The sequence below is a fragment of the Canis lupus genome, chromosome 9 (genome assembly GCF_003254725.2).
Source record: "Canis lupus dingo isolate Sandy chromosome 9, ASM325472v2, whole genome shotgun sequence".
NCBI lineage: Eukaryota > Metazoa > Chordata > Mammalia > Carnivora > Canidae > Canis > Canis lupus.
The window spans coordinates 55,058,541-55,071,728 of NC_064251.1; the positions used below are offsets into that span (position 1 = coordinate 55,058,541).

At 41.1% G+C, this 13,188-nt stretch overlaps 1 protein-coding gene across 6 annotated transcripts in view; it reads right to left on the minus strand.

Annotated features, from left to right (window-relative positions):
• The window catches only part of GPR107 (G protein-coupled receptor 107), an 80,421-nt gene that overhangs the window by 58,538 nt on the left and 8,695 nt on the right, over window positions 1–13,188 (minus strand). The window contains exons 2-3 of one of the 6 annotated variants that reach the window (XM_049114984.1): window positions 3,860–4,089; window positions 635–770 (exon numbers count right to left, since the gene is read on the minus strand). The exons of 3 other annotated variants lie outside the window; for them this stretch is intronic. In XM_049114984.1, coding sequence (XP_048970941.1) covers window positions 635–658 — 24 coding nt within the window. In that variant the 5' untranslated portion in view covers window positions 659–770; window positions 3,860–4,089. Of the gene's footprint in view, window positions 1–634; window positions 3,132–3,859; window positions 4,090–13,188 lie in introns of those variants that run through there. 2 more of the 6 variants (XM_035721050.2, XM_049114985.1) reach the window with 2 other exon arrangements.

The window sequence follows — 13,188 nt, forward strand, 5'->3', positions numbered from 1 at the left end:
GAGAGAGAATCCTCAGCACTCAAATTTCTCCCTCCTAGAAAGAGCAGCGAGGTCAGTTTCTGGAAGACAGGGTGACAAAGCAAAAGGAGACATAGGCAAGAAGGGGGTGCCAGAGTAGGGTTAGGATGCCAATATCAGACACAAGCAATGAAGATTTAATTACATTTTCAACAACCACCTTATTATTTCTTTTAAGATTTTTTTAATGTAATCTCTACATCCTACGTGGGGCTTGAACTCAAAACCCCAAGATCAAGAATTACATGATCCACCAACTAAGCCAGCCAGGTGTCCCAGTATTATTTCCATTAGCACTGACACAGCAGTAATGTTTGTCTGTCTCTCCAAAGATTTCAGATTGCAAACAGTTGATCTTGTAGCCAGTACTGTGCTAAGAGCTTTATCTACCACCACTTAGTCTTACTACAACACTACGAGGTAGGTGTTATTGTGCCCATTTTATAGATGAGAAAACAGGCTCGGAGTGGTAAAACTTGCTTAAAATCCTAACATTAGTAGTTGACAAAGCCAGTATACTAACTCAGGTTTATTTAAGCCCCAAACATGTGTTTTTAGCCACCTCATACTCTTTACCACCAAAATAGAGAGTTTATCTTTTGTTTTAAAATTTTACCTTAGGCCTGGGTGGCTGGAGCATTTGCCTTCGGCCCAGGGCATGATCCCGGGGTCCTCAGGTTGAGTCTCACATCAGGCTCCCCGCAGGGAGCCTGCTTCTCCCTCTGCCTGTGTCTCTGCCTCTTTCTGTGTGTCTTTCATGAATAAATAAATAAAATCTTAAAAAAAAATTTTTTTTTACTGTAGAAAATTTCAAACCACCAACTCATGGTCCACTTTGATCCTCTATACTGCCCCCCACCCACAATCTCATCTAAATGGGATCTTATTCTAAATAGACTCAAATCTCTGATGCTCTATCATCTATTAATATTTCTGCGGGGCAGCCCGGGTGGCCCAGTGGTTTAGCGCTGCCTTCAGCCCAGGGCATGATCCTGGAGACCTGGGATGAAGTCCTACGTCGGGCTCCCTGCATGAGGCCGGTTTCTCCCTCTACCTGTGTCTGCCTCTCTCTCATTCTGTGTCTCTCATGAACAAATAAAATATTAAAAAAATATATTTCTGTGTATAACTGATAAGAGCATCTTAGAAAAAATAACCATAATCACATGCTATGCTCTTAGCCAAAATAAACTGCTTATCAGGTTAATTAAACAAGATTGCTCATCCATGAGAAGTCAAGTTTACAGGAACATAAAATACAGGACTATTCCCAGGTACATATTTATATGGTTACTGGTAAAAACTTGCAGACTTATATTATCTGAAATCAGTGGAAACACAATTAGTCTCAGAAGTACTAATCCAAACAAGGAAATAAGCATCAGTTTGCTGCTGCTGCTGCTGAAACAATCTGAATTAATATATAATTAACTTATTACAGAGGATCCAATTAGAGGAAAGGCACCAGCAGATTATTCTGATTTCAGATTTTTCTGAAAAGTTTGTCTTTATCTTCAATAAACTATTTGTAAAATTAAAACTTCATCTTAAGAGGATCAAAATTCTACACCAAAATTTTACCCAAAAAGTATGTTTAAAGTGTTACAGTTTCAGGTCATCATCATGGATGCATTTTCCCCCTCTTTTTCCTATTTTGTTTGCATGCAACTTTATTTTTACCACCACAAATGTGTTATAAGCATTTAGGAGTAAATTCTTATTGAAATAAGTTCTCTTAAAGTTTCTGATTTACAAAGAAAATCTGAATTAAAATACAATAAACTTGGGGAGATTTGACCTCACCAATAGTTAACTTAAAACAAGATGTTTGAAAAAAAAAAAAAAAAAAAAAAAAACAAGATGTTTGTCACCTTTCTCCTATCTGGTTAGTAGAAGTTATTAAAACGTAGTGTGGTGTGTTGTGAATATGTGGGTAAATGAACGCTGAACACTCTTATACACTACATGTGGAAGTGTGAACTGACAGAATGTAGATACAGGCTATTTGGTACCTTCTATTTAAAGGAATCCCATGCCTAGGAATCTACACCACAAAAGTACTAGAGCTGATACACAAAGATATATGTACAAGAATAGTCACAGCAGCTGTTCAGAATTACTAAAATCAATAAAATGCAATATAAATTTCTATAAACAAAAAATGATTTTTATAAATTACGAGTCTTCCTTATAATGGAGTATCAGTGTAGTGGTTAAAAAAAAAAGGATGTAGGCAGGCCCGTCATACCAACATTTAAAAAATGTCTGCAGGGATCCCTGGGTGGCGCAGCGGTTTAGCGCCTGCCTTTGGCCCAGGGCGCAATCTTGGAGACCCGGGATCGAATCCCACGTCGGGCTCCTGGTGCATGGAGCCTGCTTCTCCCTCTGCCTGTGTCTCTGCCTCTCTCTCTCTCTTTGTGTGACTATCACAAAAATAAATAAATAAATAAATAAAAAATAAATAAAAATAAAAAATAAAATAAAAAATAAAAAATGTCTGCAAAAGAGGGGTGCCTGGGGTTCCTGGGTGGCTCAATCCTTTAAGCATGTGCCTTTGGCTCAGATCATGATCCCAGGGTCCTGGGATGGAGTCCGGCATCAGAGTCCCCACATCAGGCTTCTCCTGTCAGGCTCCCTATTCAGCAGTCTGCTTCTCCCTCTCCCTCGGCCCCTCCCCCCACCAACTCCTGATGGCTCTCTCCCACTCCCATTGTTCTTGCTCTCTAATAAATAAATAAAATCTTTTAAAATACCTCAATAAAAAGAGAGGGGTGGGGGCAGCCCCGGTGTCGCAGCAGTTTGGCGCCGCCTGCGGCCCGGGGTGTGATCCAGGAGACCCGGGATCAAGTCCCACATCGGGCTCCCTGCATGGAGCCTGCTTCTCCCTCTGCCAGTGTCTCTGCCTCTCTCTGTGTCTCTCATGAATAAATAAATAAAATCTTAAAAAAAAAAAGAGAGAGAGGGGTGCCTGGCTGGCTTAGCTGGTAGAGCAGACAATACCTAATCTCAGGGTCATGAATTTAAGCCCCATATTTGGCAGGGAGCCTACTTTAAAAAAAAAAAAAAAAAGAAAGCCTGTAAGATAACAAACAAAAAAAGACAGGTACATTCATTCAACAAGTATTTACAATGAGTACCCACAGGCACTGCTCTAGATTTTGAGAATGAGCACTAAGTAAGGTGGAAAAAAAAGTCCTGCCTTGGTGACTTTGTATTCTAATAGAGAAAGGATATAGGAACACAAACACAGTAAAAAGGAGTGGCCAAGGAGTGCTGCAGAGAATCAGACAGAGCAAGGGAGGGAAAGTGGGAAGGGGAGGCAGTGCAGGGGAGGGAGAGGAGAGGAGGGGGAGGCTGGACCATTCAGCCACTTAGAGGGGAACTGTCCTGGAGAACATCTCTGAGGAGTCCCTCTGAGCAGAGAAAAGACAGAGTGGGCATGGGCCACGCAGACCTCAGGGGGAAGGGTGCTTCAGGCCACAGCACCAAGCTTGGTAGCCTGAGGACAAGAAGCTAGTATGGCTGGACTTTGGCTTAGAAGTCACTGAAGAGCTCTGCCCAAAACCTGATCTTAGATTTTATAAGTGTGCTGACGCCAAAAAAAGAAAGAAACCTGTTAAGTGGGGAATGTGCATCTGAAGATCATTAAAGTTCTGTAGAAAAATGACATACCAACCCAACCAGGGAATAGGGAGCACAAAGGACCCTTCAACATGCCTGTGGCCCTCGTAGGCGGGCTTTTGGATCAGCAAAAAGTCACCTTTCACACACTAAATACTATTTCATTCTTTCAAATGCTTTATGAAAGGTAACTGAAACTCATGTTCTCATTTATACTTACCCAATCAAAATACTTTTTGGTTTTCTACCAGCTATGCCTCTAAAAATGAAGTATTATATTCACAAAATCATTTTTGACTTCTGACAGTGAGATTTACAATAGTTTTTACAATCAAATGTAACTTTTAAAAATTATAAACAACAGAGGTGCCTTGCTGGCTCAGTCCATAGAGCATGCAACTCTTGATCACGGGGTCCTGAGTTTGAGCCCCACGTTGGGTGCAGGGATTACTAAAAAAAAAAATAATAAAATTGTAAAAAACATATGTTAGTTAGAAAGGTATAAGCAGAGCCACAACGTATAGTCTTGCTATATGGTGGCATCCATAACAAGATTAGTCATGTTAATGGGCACTCACAAGCCCACTACCCAGATTCAGAGAATTTTTTTTTAATATTTTATTTATTTATGACAGACAGAGAGAGAGAGAGAGGCAGAGACACAGGCAGAAGGAGAGAAAGGCTCCATGCCGGGAGCCCGACGTGGAACTCGATCCTGGGGCTCTAGGATCCCACCCTGGGCCAAAGATAGGCGCAAAACCGCTGAGCCATCCCAGGGATCCCCGAGAATTTCTATTTTTACAAACATGGCAACAATACCTTTTCCAGTAGTAAGCGATCATTTGAGGAAAAACTAGGACACAGAAATGTATTCAACCCCTCATTCAACATACACCTGCCAAACTCCTACCATGTGTTGGGCACCATGCATCAAATGGACAGCCAGATAAGCCAGCCAGCCCCTGGCTTCAGGAGGCTCACCATCCTCCCAGTTGTACAAAAGTAAAAGGAGTAACAACACATATCCATTTACCCACCCTCCAAACTTACTAAATGTCTATATTATAGTTGCTTCAGATCCACAGGAAGGGAGGGAGGGAAGAAATAAAACACTGGTGACAAAGAATTAAGTGCCTCTGTACCTCTCTATTGAACCCTGATCTCCCACACCCCTTTTCACTCATGAATTGGTTAGGTGCTTTCCTATTTTTCCTTTTAAAAATACTTTTACTAGATATATCCATAACCATAAATATCATATAGTATCATTGTGTGTTCTAAAACTTTGGATAAACTGTGTCATGATGTATAAATACTTCTGTAACTTTCATTTTCAGACATATTTTTTGAGGACCTTCCTGTGTTGATACATTTAGCATGCTCTAGTTCCACATTTTACCTGCTTGTATTCCACCACATGTACATCACAATATGGACAGTTCCAACTTATGGTTCAAATTATAATTTTTTAGCCTATACACATTCAGTAGAAACCGTTACTTCGAATTTTTGAATTTGGCTCTTTTCCCAGGCTAGAGGTATACATGATCCTCTCCCATGATGCTGGGCAGTGGAAGCAAGCTGTCGCTCTCAGGCATCCCTGCAATCACAATGGTAACCAACCCCTACACAGACAACCATTCTGTTTGCCACTTTGAGTACAGTATTCAACACGCTACATGAGATGTTCAGCACTTCATAACAAAACAGACTATGTGTAAGGTGATTTTGTCCAGATGTAGGCAAATGTTAAGTGTTCTAGGAGTTTAAGGTAGGCCAAGCTAAGCTATGATGTTTGGTAGGTTAGATGTATTAAATGCAGTCAACCTGTGACATTTTCAACTTACAATGGGTTTATCAGGACTCAATTATGAGTCAAGAAAGATCTGTATATCCACTTCCCCATCCATGTACATTCAGGTAATTTTCACTCACGTTGTAACAGTGCTGTTATGAACACCCCTGTACAAATCTTATGCATATTTGTGTGGACATCAAGGGTATATACATCTAGATGTGGAAATCCTGAACACAGAGTGTGCACTCTTCAGTTTACTAGAAATTGCTAAATGGACCTCCAAAGTATAGAAAGTTTCCTTACATCCTCACTGAACCTTGATGTCAGACATTCCATTTTGCCTACTCTTGAGAGAAATCCATGCTGACACTAGTTCAGCTGCATTTCCTGATATTTCATAAGTTTGAGCACCTTATCTGTTTATTAGGCATTTGAGGTTTTCTTTTGCAAAATGCCTTTTTTATGGCCTATGCTCATTTTCCTTTTGGATTTCTTTTTATGTTCTTTATATATTCTGCCTCTCAATCTTTGACTTCTATGTCACAGGTACCTTCCCAGTCTTTTCTCGTTCTTTTTTTTTTTTCGTCTTTTTAACTGGGTAGTATCTTTTGCCATAGAAGTGTTTTTCAATTTTGAAGGACAAAGCCTATCAATCTTTATTCCTGATAGTATTTTTAACCTTTTAAAAAAAAAAAATCCTTCTCTATTCAAGGCCATAAACCACTAATACATTATTCTAAAAGTTTGAGTTGTTTCCACGTTTTGGTCTCATGTATGTATGTATGTATGAATGAATGAATAAATAAATAAAATATTTACATGAGAAACACAGAAAGAGAGGCAGACACATAGGAAGAAAGAGAAGCAGGCTCCATGCAGGGAGACCCATGCAGAACTTGATCCCAGGACTGCAGGATAACGTCCTGGGCCAAAGGCAGGCGCTCAACTGCTGAGCCACCCAGGCGTCCCTAGGAATATATTTTTGGGTAAGGTAGTTCTCTATTTACTTTTTTTCTTCCCATATGGAATGCCAGTTGTCCTAAGACTATTTCAGAGCAACCTGTCCTGTGAGGTCAGCTCTATTATGTATCAATATCTCATTAAGATCTAAGTCTCTATCTGCACTTCCTACTCTGTCCCATTGATCTGTTTCACTCCCACTACAGTATCATATGGCTTTATGATCTGAAATCAAGTAAGACAAGCCCTCTCTTCTGTTTAGATTTGTGTTGGCTATTTCAGGACTTTTGGGGACTAAAAGGGAGAGCCAGGGGGCTTCTGGAATGCTGGTAAGATCCTGTTTCTTGACCTGGGTGCTGGTTACATGGGGGTGTTCCATCATAAGAAAATTCACCAAGCTGTACACTTACCAGCTGAAATACTAAAGAAAGAATCAGCAATGCAAGAAGAGAGGAACTCACAGAAAGACTGGCTGTCTCGCTAAGAATGTGAGCTCCCCCCTAAGGTGTGAACAGGGTGCTCCTGATGGCTTAAAAGGGTAGTGAGGTGACTGGATTTGGTTTTTAGACAGCTCACTCCAGCTACAAGACAAATATGAAGTGGACTAATGCTGAGACACCAGCTAGGAGATCACACTGGCCCATAAAGTAGAAGGATGGCCTGACCTAATGGTAGCAGTGGTAACAAAAGAGAGCAGTGAATGGACTGAGAGAGCTACTTAGAACACACATTCACAGAACTCAGTGATGACCGTCATGGAGAGATTTCAGGCTTGAGAAAATGAGTAGCTGGTGATTCCAGTTACCAAGGAAAGACCATCTGGAGGAAAAGTATATAGTTTGGGAGTGAAGGAGTGGAAGGACAAGTGGGTTGCCAACATGCAGAGGTGGTTACAAGACAAGTGGGCAGAAGCTGGGATAGGCAGATGGATTTACTATCCAGAGCTCCAGAAGAAAGATCTGATCTGGACATGAAATAGGAAAAAATACTGATATGGGGCTCCTAGTGGCTCAGTCTGTTAAGCGTCTGCCTTCTTCTCAGGTCATGATCCCAGAGTCCTGGAATCGAGCCCCACATGGGGCTCCCTGCTCAGCTGAGTCTGCTTCTCCCTCTGCCTCTGCCTGCAGGTCCCCTGCTTGTGTTCTCTGTCAAATAAATAAATAAAACCTTTAAAAACAAAACAAAAAAAGGTCAAACACTCATAACCCCTAAAGACAATTACTATTCTGGTGTATTTTCTTCTTTTCTCCTCATTTAACAATAGTTGTTTTGCATGAACAATCCTGGTCTCCTGATTAAATATCAGAATATGAGGAATACTTTTGCTTTAATTTTCCCAAAATTTCACAGTTGGAAGTTGCTTTCAAATATAAACACAAGTGGAGTAATGATACTTCAATTTGTTGTTCTCATAAACTGAACTTTAAAGAATAAATACAGTAACACTTAACTGAGCTAGCTGAAGGTCACCTACCTGGTGACTTCATTTTAAACAGCTCACCAACTGGCAGTCCACAGATGGTATGGCCTGTAAAATGTGTTATATTTGGCCAACATTTTTTTTAATTTTAATTAGTTGCTAGCTAATAGCATATAAAAGCCAGAATTTCTAACGTTTCTTGAAGGAACAACAAAAAGAACCATAAGATCCAGTATGTCTAGGCCACATTCCAATGCAGCAAAAGTGGAGCAGCAGCAGCCGCCTACAGAAGAAACATGTGCTCCTCAGCTGGCCATGCTCCCTGGGGTCTCCTGAAGCCAGCTCACACATTGTATCTACCTAGTTTCTAATAGCATCTAAGCCTGTGACCTACTTAAAACAAACAAACAAACAAACAAACATAAATAAAACAAACCAAACATCAGATCCGAAAGGTAAGCAAACGTGTCTCTCAGCAAAAGACACCCACAATCAAGTTTCTCTACAACAGAGAAAAGCAAGAATACTACCATCTACCATTCACTGCCTGCCTACTATTGATGATAGGAAACACTCCCTCATGAAGCTTAATAATCAAATTCTTAGCTCACTGTATTTAGACAGCAACTTATAAAAGGAATGAGGTCAGATTTACTCAATAAAGCAAAATTCTGATCGCTTCTCGGCCTTTTGGCTAAGATCAAGTGTAAAGCAAAATTCTGACAGCTAAGCATATGAGAGAAAAACTAGAAGCTGAAAGAAAATGCAAAACACAGAAGTCTGGGGTCCTGGCAATCAGGGCTCTCGTTGGTAACAGTCAAGTGAGGGCTGCTTGCCCAGTGCAAGTGGTAAGATGGAAGGAGCCCTGATCCTGGGCTCAAATGCTGTCACCCCCACTTCTGTAACCCAAGCTCTGTTTCCCTAATTCATAAAGTAGGGATAACATTTATTTCAAAGAGCTGACAAAGAGTTAACAAATAAAAATATCCAATATTTAGCACAATATCTACCTTATACTGGATACTTTAATAAACAAGTAGCTATTACCACCACTTATAACATATTCTACAGGACACCTCATTTCCAAGTGAGCCCAGAACACCTGTCCCTGGACCAGTGGTCTCCACTCTGCACACAGCAACCTCACATACCACAATTCTGGCAGCAGGGATGAAAGATTTAAAATAACACTGAATGTACCAACAGCATCTACCTCAGTGTCCCATTCACCCAGCTCACTTCCTGTCTCACTCTGCGTTGCCTTGGATGAACTGCTAGCTGCCTTGACCAAGTCGTCTTCCATGCTCCCAAGGCCCAGATATGGGATTTGACCTTACGCTGTTGCAGGAGCACACTGTACCCTTTTCCTTTTTCAGAGGGAGAAAGGGGCAGTGGCAGAGGGAGAGAAAGAGAAAATCTTAAAAAGGCTCCATTTCTTAGCACTGAGCCTGACATGGGGTTTGATCTTACAACCCTGAGACCATAACCAGAGCCGAAATCAAGAGTTAAATGTTTAACTGACTGAGCCACCCAAGAGTCCCTGCATCCTTTTCTACACTACCCTGATCAATACTCTGGACAAAGCTAACCACATTTATCTTACATAATGACCAGTTTTGGAGGCTGCCTAGGAAGGGTATGAGGTTTACCAAGATGGATCAGCTAACGGTCCATGACCCTGAGAGAGGCAAAGCATGGATAAGGAAGATTCTCTCTTCATTTCCCAAAACTTGGGGATCCCTGGGTGGCTCAGCGGTTTGGCGCCTGCCTTTGGCCCAAGGCACGATCCTGGAGACCCCGGATCGAGTCCCACACCAGGCTCCCGGCATGGAGCCTGCTTCTCCCTCTGCCTGTGTCTCTGTCTCTCTCTCTCTCTGTGTCTATCGTAAATAAATAAAATATTTAAAAAAAAAAAAAAAAAAAGGACTTCATTTCCCAAAACTTTTCAGATACCTTTTTTTGGGGGTGGAGGGCTCACAAACCAAACCACTGGTTTAAGTAAGATCCACCATTATAAGGCTGGTGTGATCCTGATCAGGTGGTAGTGGTTTTCAAGTATTCATGCAAAGGGACTTGATTTATCTACTTATGATCATCACAACATCAAATTGCTAAAGATGTTCTCTAAAAGTCATTACTCTCCTAACTCTGGGAAACGAACAAGGGGTAGTGGAAGGGGAGGTGGGCAGGGGGATAAAGTGACTGGTTGATGGGCACTGAGGGGGACGACACCTGATGGGATAAGCAGTGGGTGTTATACTATATGTTGGCAAATCAAACCCCAATAAAAGAATATAAAAAAAGTCATTACTAAAAAAAAAAAAAAAGTCATTACTCAAAAACAAAGTGATAACATATTGCTATGAAGGCAGAGATTTGTTTTTGTTTTTTTTAAGGTTTTATTTATTCATGAGAGACACACAGAGAGAGACAGAGACACAGGCAGAAGGAGAAGCAGGCTCTCTGTGGGGATCCTGATATGGGACTCGATCCTGGGACCCCGGGATCATGCCCTGAGCCGAAGGCAGATGGTCAACCGCTGAGTCACCCAGGTGTCCCAGAAGGTAGAGCTTTGAAATGAGGTTATTACATATTGCATTCGTTTCCAAGGGCTGCTGTCCCAATGCCCACAGACTGAGTGGCTTAAAACAGCAGAAATTTATACTCTTACAGTTCTGGAGGCTAGAAGTTCAAAGTCAAGGTGTAGGCATGGCTGTCCTCCCTGTAAAGGCTCTAAGGAAAAATCCTCCCTTGTCCTCTGAGCTTCTGGTGGCTACTGGCAATGCTTGGATCTTCTTGATATGCAAATGCCTTACCCCAATCTCTGCTTCTGTCTTCTCATGGCCTTCCTTCTCTGTGTGTGTCTCTTATAAGGACACCAGTATATTGGAAGTAGGGCCCATTCCAATCCAGTATGACCTAATCTTAACTACTTACTTCTGCAAACACTCTATTTCCAAATAAGGCTAAATTCTGAGGTCCCAGGTAGATATTAATTTTGGAGGGACACTAGTCAATGCAGTGTGTGTGTGTGTGTGTGTATACATACATACACACACATACCCATCCTCCTAATCATTCACACTGAAGTGTTTTAGATCTTAATTACCCAGCTCATATGTTATCCTTCAACTACAGAGGTGAAGCAAAGATAAACTCAAAATGGACGAAAGATCTAAATGTGAGACAAGAATCCATCAAAATCCTAGAGGAGAACACAGGCAACACCCTTTTTTGAACTCAGCCACAGTAACTTCTTGCAAGATACATCTATGAAGGCAAGGGAAACAAAAGCAAAAATGAATTATTGGGACTTAATCAAGATAAAAAGCTTCTGCACAGCAAAAGAAACAGTCAACAAAACTAAAAGACAACCTACAGAATGGGAGAAGATATTTGGAAATGACCTATCGATAAAGGGCTAGTATCCAAGATCTATAAAGAACTTATGAAACTCAACAGCAAAGAAACAATCTAATCATGAAATGGGCAAAAGACATGAACAGAAATTTCACAGAGGAAGACATACACATGGCCAACAAGCACATGAGAAAATGCTCCGCATCACTTGCCATCAGGGAAATACAAATCAAAACCACAATGAGATACCACCTCACACAGTGAGAATGGGGAAAATTCACAAGACAGGAAACAAATGTTGGAGAGGATGTGGAGAAAGGGGAACCCTCTTGCACTTGCACTGTTGGTGGGAATGTGAACTGGTACAGCCACTCTGGAAAACCGTGTGGAGGTTCCTCAAAGAATTAAAAATAGCAATTGCACTGCTGGGGATTTACCCCAAAGATACAGATGCAGTGAAACGGCAGGATACCTGCACCCCAATGTTTATAGCAGCAATGTCCACAATAGCCAAACTGTGGAAGGAGCCTCAGTGTCCATCGAAAGATGAATGGATAAAGATGTGGTCTATGTATACAATGGAATATTACTCAGCCATTAGAAACGACAAATTCCCACCATTTGCTTCAACATGGATGGAACTGGAGGGTATTATGCTGAGTGAAATAAGTCGATCGGAGAAGGACCAACATTATATGGTCTCATTCATTTGGGGAATACAAAAATTAGTGAAAGGGCATAAAGGGGAAAGGAGAGAAAATGAGTGGGAAATATCAGAGAGGGTGACAGAACATGAGAGACACCTAACTCTGGTAAATGAACAAGGGGTAGTGGGAAGGGAGGTGGGTGGGGGGTTGGGGTGACTGGGTGACGGGCACGGAGGGGGGCACTTGACAGGATGAGCACTGGGTGATAGGCTATACGTTGGCAAATCGAACTCCAATAAAAAAATTTTTTTTAAAAATCAGTTATCTATTAAAAAAAATAAAGAGCTTGAAGGAAAAGAAAACCTACTCGCTAGTCCAGCCAATATTTTTTGACCCCAACATTTTTCCTACGTTAAAAAAGTAGTAAACTACATGTGAGGGTGCGCTAAGAGAGAGAAAAAAAGAAGAAGAAGAAACAAAAATGTGTAATAGCATTAGTGGAAGGGGCAGGGGCAATAAACATGGAAAAAAGACAAAACGATCACTAGAATTTTCTAGGGTTGTTTTATTAAGAAACTCTAGTGATCAAATATTTGATTCTTCTGCACTATTCTTAGAAGAAAGCAAATTGGCATATATGCCACCAAAAGGTAGTCATTAAAAAAAGGCCTGTTATGTGCTTATATACACATATGCTGAAGACTGGATGCTTGATACATAGTTGTACTTAAAAGAGATGAAACCCTGAAAGGTCTATGTAAGGAACCATTTAAAGTGAACACTGAGGGACACCCGGGTGGCTCAGTCAGTTAAGCATCTCTACCTTTGGCTCAGGTCATAATCCAGGGTCCTGGGATCAAGCCCTGCATTGGGCTCTTTGCTCAGCAGTGAGTCTGCTTCTCCCTCTCCCTGTCCTTCTGTGATTAATCTCTCTGGCATGCTCTCTCTCTCTCTCTCAAATAAGTAAATAAAATATTTTTTAAACAAATAAATAAAGTGAACAGTGAGGTTCACTCAGGAGTTCTTTCTAGATCAAATGGCCAGTACTGGTATTAAAATATCCTTCAAAGTGCTATCAACTATCCCACTTTGGTGCATAAAAGGTAGGAAAGGTTATGAAAAATGAAGAAGACCCAGATCAATCCATATGTTCATTTATTCAAGCCCAAACAAAATGGAAACCTGCTGTCTTCTGGCCATACCAATTAACTAAAGAGCAGCATGTGCTCAAGCGAAGCTACAGTGCTTCACTCTGTTGGTTTAATAGGAGGAAAAGGAGTAATTCAGCTTTGATAATGGGTAATAACACAGGAACTGCCCTTCATATCCTGCAAAAATGCTAGTTCGATAATCATCTCCCCAGA